This window comes from Neophocaena asiaeorientalis, unplaced genomic scaffold (genome assembly GCF_003031525.2).
Source record: "Neophocaena asiaeorientalis asiaeorientalis breed wild unplaced genomic scaffold, Neophocaena_asiaeorientalis_V1.1 scaffold671, whole genome shotgun sequence".
NCBI lineage: Eukaryota > Metazoa > Chordata > Mammalia > Artiodactyla > Phocoenidae > Neophocaena > Neophocaena asiaeorientalis.
The window spans coordinates 2864599-2869966 of record NW_020175533.1 but is presented as its reverse complement, the minus strand read 5'-3'; the positions used below and the strand labels follow the sequence as shown (position 1 = coordinate 2869966).

Below are 5368 nucleotides of genomic sequence, written 5' to 3'. Positions count from 1 at the left end.
GCGGCATGTGGGATCTTCCCGTATTGGGGCACGAACCCGTGTCCCCTGCATCGGCAGGCGGATTCTCAACCACTGCGCCACCAGGGAAGCCCAGTACCTCCAGGTCTTTGATCAGACAGTTCCAGCTGTCTACATCTCCCTTTCCTCAGCCTTCTGTTTCATGGGACTCATTCTTTTTCTCCTCTTAAAGCTCAGCTCAGATACCCCCTCTGCCACACTAACTCTCCTTGAGCCATACCACATCAGGACTCTTACTCTGGGTTCCTTCAGCCCCCTGGGGGAACCCCCTGATCACTCTGTCCACATATCCATCATCTGTTTACACATCAGATTATAATAACAAAAAGAGCTCATCAGGGACTGATGATATGTCAGGCACCATTCTAAGCACCCGACACATATCAAGCCCTCCTGAGGAGCTCACGTTTACTAGCCTCCAAGTTACAGGTGATGACACTGAGATTCAGAAAGGCTCAGTGACTTGCCCAAGACCACAGAGCCCATGACATTCCTTCCCAAAGCATCTGGCCTGCCCTGGTTGGCCCAGGGCAGCCTCCTCCCCATCCCTACAAGGCCCCTAAGCCTTCACCTGTGAACCAACATCAGCTCCTCCTTTTCGGCAAATCGGGCCTGGGGAGACATGAGGAATAAAGGGCTAAGGCTCAGGCTGTCCCACCAGCTGCTGCCCTCTGCCCAGGATGTCGGCTGGGGGACTCACCTGAAAGGACACACAGCGATCCAGGAGGCCCTCCTGGATCAGATGCTCCTTGATGGCATGGAGCCGCTCAGGGCCTTCAGGGAAGCTGGGTTGACAGAGATAGAAATACAGATATATATGACACTGGTGAGCACCACATCTGTTTCTGCACATCTTCCCCATCTGCCCTTCCACAGCTGCTGACGCATGAAACTTTGGAGTCATCCCTGGCATCTGTCGGTCTCCGTTCTCATGATATATGCAGAGCCCGGCCCTCTCCTATCACCCCCACTGCTGCTACCATAACCTCTCACCTGGGCTATTGCACTCAGCTGGCCTCCCAGCTTCTGCCCTTGCTCCCCCAACAATCCTTTCTCTGCACAGCAGCCCAGACACTGGTTAAAACTCAAATCAGGTCACGTCCCTCCTCTACTCAAAAACTTCTCCTGGGGCTTCCCTGCTGGCGCAGTGGTTGAGAGTCTGCCTGCCGATGCAGGGGACAGGGGTTCGTACCCCAGCCCGGGAAGATCCCACATGCCGCAGAGTGGCTGGGCCCCTGAGCCATGGCCGCTGAGCCGGCGCGTCCAGAGCCTGTTCTCCGCAGAGGGAGAGGCCACAACAGTGAGAGGCCCACGTATCGCAAAAAAAAAAAATTCTCCTGGCTCCCAGCTCACTCAGGGTAAAAGCCAATGTCCTCCCCATGCCCCAGAAGGCCCTTGACGACCTGCCCATCCCCTCTTTGACCCCTATCTCCTACTGCTCTCCCCATCACTCACTGCTTCTCCTACACTGGGCTCCTCCCTGTTCCTCAGTCAAACCAAGTACGTTTCCACTAGCTCTTCTTCCTGCCCAGGACAATCTTCTCCCAGATGTCTCCATAGCTCACTCCCTCACCTCCTTCAGATCCCTGCTCAGATAGTAAGGCCTTCCTTGATCATTGTATTTAAAACTGAAGAGTCCCCTCCACTGCACTTTCTGCTACTCTCCCTCCCGCTTCAGTGCTTCTCCACAGCACTTCTCTTTCTAACACACTTTATCACTTGCTTTTTCCTTGTTTACTATCTGTCTCCCTCCTCTAAAATGTAATCTCCACAAACGCAGGAGTTTTGTTTGTTTTGTGTACTGCCTGTCCCTGGCGCCTCAGGAGACGGTAGATATGTATTCAATAATGAAGTCTTTTGCCATCCTGAGTCTTCCACTGGGATAGGGGGGATAGATACTAAACTAGTAAACACATAAGTATAATAATGGACAAACAACGGCATGGGCTAGGAATATCTTGATGCTCGGGTGTGGGGGAAGGGGAGTGGCTAGGCAAAGCCCTCTCGGAGGGTCTCCTTGAGATGTGAATGTTAACTAGGAGACAAGTAGGTGGAAATGAATCTCTGGAAAAGGGATTGGCCAGGGTAAAGGCCTGAGATGAGAGAGTGCCTGGCATGTTGGAAGAACAGCAAGGGGATCAGTGTGTGTGAAGTGAAGCAAAGCGAATGAGGGGGAGGATTGGCTGACGAGGTCACCGTGGTGATATGGAGCCAGATCACATGGAACCTTAGAGGCCAGGTTGAAGAATTTGAACTTTACCTTCAGGGCAACACCCTGCCCTTGAAGGACTTTAAGAGAGAGAATATCATCTTGTACATATTTTTTTAGGTTGTTGTGTGAAGAACAGGCAGCAGGGGTGAGGGTGGAAACAGGGAGGCCTCTGCAAGTCTAGGTGAGTGATGATGGTGGTGGCAGTAGAGGTGGTGAGGAAAGGTCAGATACTGAATACATTTCAAACATAGAGCCAAAAGAATTTGCTGATGGATTGTAATGTGTGACTGAATGGGAAGTGTAATTCTTCCATTTCAGCACAAACATCCGTTCTTCAAGGAATCCTTCTGGGAACCCTGGATGCTAGTCTAGGGTCCTCTATTAAACACTCTTGAAAGCTCTGGTCTTAGGTCCTCCTTCATTAAACACCTCACACTGCTGATGGTGGTTTAGTGACCTGCTCTCCTACTCATCTGTCAGCTCCCTGTAGGTCTTGTCTGACACATTTGTATCACCATCTCCGGCACACAGAAGGCACTCAATAAATGTTTGTTGGCTAAATGAAAACAACCCATTCAAGCCTGAGCCCCATCTCCCTAAATCATCTGCTTCCATTCTCTAGGCTAGATTAAGACAGGATTCGTTCTTCTAATGGGCTTTAAGTGTTTGTCTTTGTATGGCTTGGGTATGGCCTGGAGGAGCCAGCCTCACCTGTCATCCCAGAGGCAGTGGAATTCATTTAGCTGCTCATCGAACACCAAGCCAGTGCCAGACAGTGTCCTGGCCTCCCGGTTCAGATCCTGCAAGGAAAAAAAATGGGAGAGACTGATGCACTGAGGGCCTGAGTCAGAGGGAGCATCCCACACTGTCCAGGATGGAGAAGCTCAGGGTTTTGATTGTCACAGGAGGTTAAATTGCGGCCAGGCCCCTCTCACCAGCCCTTGCAGCCCCACGACTAGGTCTTGCTCGGCTGCTTGACTAAGCTTCTTCATTCTGCCTTTCTTCTTTACCTCCGCTAGATTGGGGCTGGAGCGGAGTACGGCACCCTTTTTAACACCTCGCTTCTGCCAAACAGAGAGAAGGGTCAGAGTCCAACGCACGGCCCGCTGCTCCCCCTCCCCCTCATCAGGGCAGGTCTGGGGCCTCACCGAGGTCTGGGGCCTCACCGAGGTGACGCTGGAGTCGTGGGCGGGGGGATGGGGATTGTGCCTACTCCTTCGCTGTCTGGTTGTGGTGGAATCCTGGCCGGTGGAGGTCATGGCTGGGGAGACTTCACCCCTCACGCGTTTCTTGGGGGTGGGGTGGAGGTGACTCTGAAAGGGCCCAACGCCCTGAAAACCCTACATCCCAGCCCTTCCCAGGCCCCGCCCCCTACGCTAGTCTCTATCCCTTTTGCTATCTATTCCAAACCACCTTCTAGACTCTGTCTCTGAAGGCTCTCTCTCTCCAGCAGGGTGTTCATTCTACCTGGTCCCGCCCATTCCACTAGCCTCCACCCCTTTAACACTATTCTTTCTCCTTTCAAAGTCTTGCCCTTTCACAGAGCAATTAACCCCCTGGCTCAGTCCGTTCTAGAGCCTTCCCTTTCCAGCTAATCACCGCCCTTTCCGCTCTATCAAGCCCCATTCCCAGACCCTTTCATTCCTCAAAGCCTCGCCCAGACCCCACCCCTTCTCAAACCTGCCCATTCCAGCCAATCTCCCAGGATAATCACCCACTCTTTCACTCAGCCAGACCCAGCCAGGGCCCCGACTCCACCCTTAACGATCCACTTAACTCCACCCCTTTTCGGCCCGACCGGCACCTTCCACTTGGCTAGATCCCGCCCCTAACGTTTCAACAAGCCCAGCTCCTCAGGGGACTGCCCCTTTCCTTCCACCAGGCCCCACCCCCTACCCAGGCCCAATCCCTAACGCCTCACCAAGCCCCTTCAGCCAGTTCCGAGCCACCTCCCGCTAGCCCCTCCCCCTTCCCGCCCCCGCCGTCGACGCGGGCGCAGCCCCTTTCTCAAACTCCGCCTTTGGCTTACGCCTCAAAATTCCCTGAGCACCCTCTTTTCCGTTGGGCCGGGGCTCTCTACAGCCCGCCCCAATCCCTCCCACACTGGGGGTCTTGCCGCAAGGCCGCGCCCCTCGTGCGGGCCACACCTCCCGCGAACTCACAAACTGCGGGTCTGCGCGAGAGCTGGCGTCGCAGGCCGTGCTGCGTCTGTATGAAGCGCGCGCCAGCGGCTGGACGATGCGCTCGGGGTCAACCTCGCCCCTCCCCCAACCGCCGCTGTCGTCCTGGCGGCCATGGCCGCCGTCCCTCCGTCCCTGTCCAGTTACCTTAGGAGCCCTCCGGACCGGCGCCAACTGTACCGTGCGATTAACTCAAGAGTGCAAGCAAGCAAGGCCGTTAGAAAGGGGCGTCTTCTCTTCTCCCAGTGGCTTCCCGCGGGACGCGCCGTGATGACGTAGTGAGGGCGGGCTGGTGGGCCTGGAGCGCGGTGGGAAGTGGACAAGGCTGGTGGCGGCCAAAATGGGAGTGGTGATGTTAATAAATGTGAGGATTTTCTGAGTTCATATTCGCTAAGGTGGTACACAGGAAGCAATCACCAAATGTTAGCTATTAATATTCTGCCGGGAAAATGAATGGTGGAGCGGAAGGAGTCTTAGTAGAGGCAAATAACTGTGATGATAGCAAGTAATATGTGACAGGCATTGTCGCAGGCCACAATTCTATGAGGTAGTTCCTTAAGGCTGCTTTGAAGATAAGGAAACTGAGGTTATGCGACTTAGCCATGTGACCTTGAGCAAGTTACTGAGCATCTCTGGGCTTCAGTTTCCTCATCTGGAAAATTGTGGTAATTATAGTGCCGGAGCCAGAATGGACCTAAGGAGGGGAGTTTTTCTTTGGGCGGCGGCTCTCCCTGTCGGCTCCCTCCACTGGGTCACCTCTGTTCCCAAGCTGTAATAGAAAGTGTGTGCCTAGGGGGTAGGGGGAGTTGCCACTGTGCACCACCCCCGAACTACCCCCCACACTGTGTCTAAATGCCTAAATGTCAGACCCGTAGGAGGCCGGTTTGTCCTCCTAATCTCCCTCTCTCATTCTTCACCATTTCCTACCGGGCTGTAGGCTGGGGCGGGAGAGATAAGC

General features: G+C 54.2%; 1 protein-coding gene across 12 annotated transcripts in view; it reads right to left on the bottom strand.

The window, feature by feature from the left end:
- The window catches only part of HDAC6 (histone deacetylase 6), a 19794-nt gene extending 14426 nt beyond the window's left edge, over positions 1 to 5368 (bottom strand). For 2 of the 12 annotated variants that reach the window (XM_024769276.1, XM_024769277.1), the window contains exons 1-4: positions 4558 to 4800; positions 2942 to 3030; positions 719 to 803; positions 590 to 630 (exon numbers count right to left, since the gene is read on the bottom strand). In XM_024769276.1, the coding sequence (XP_024625044.1) occupies positions 590 to 603 (14 nt within the window). In that variant the 5' untranslated portion in view covers positions 604 to 630; positions 719 to 803; positions 2942 to 3030; positions 4558 to 4800. The other 10 variants (XR_003006412.1, XM_024769272.1, XM_024769273.1 and 7 more) reach the window with 10 other exon arrangements.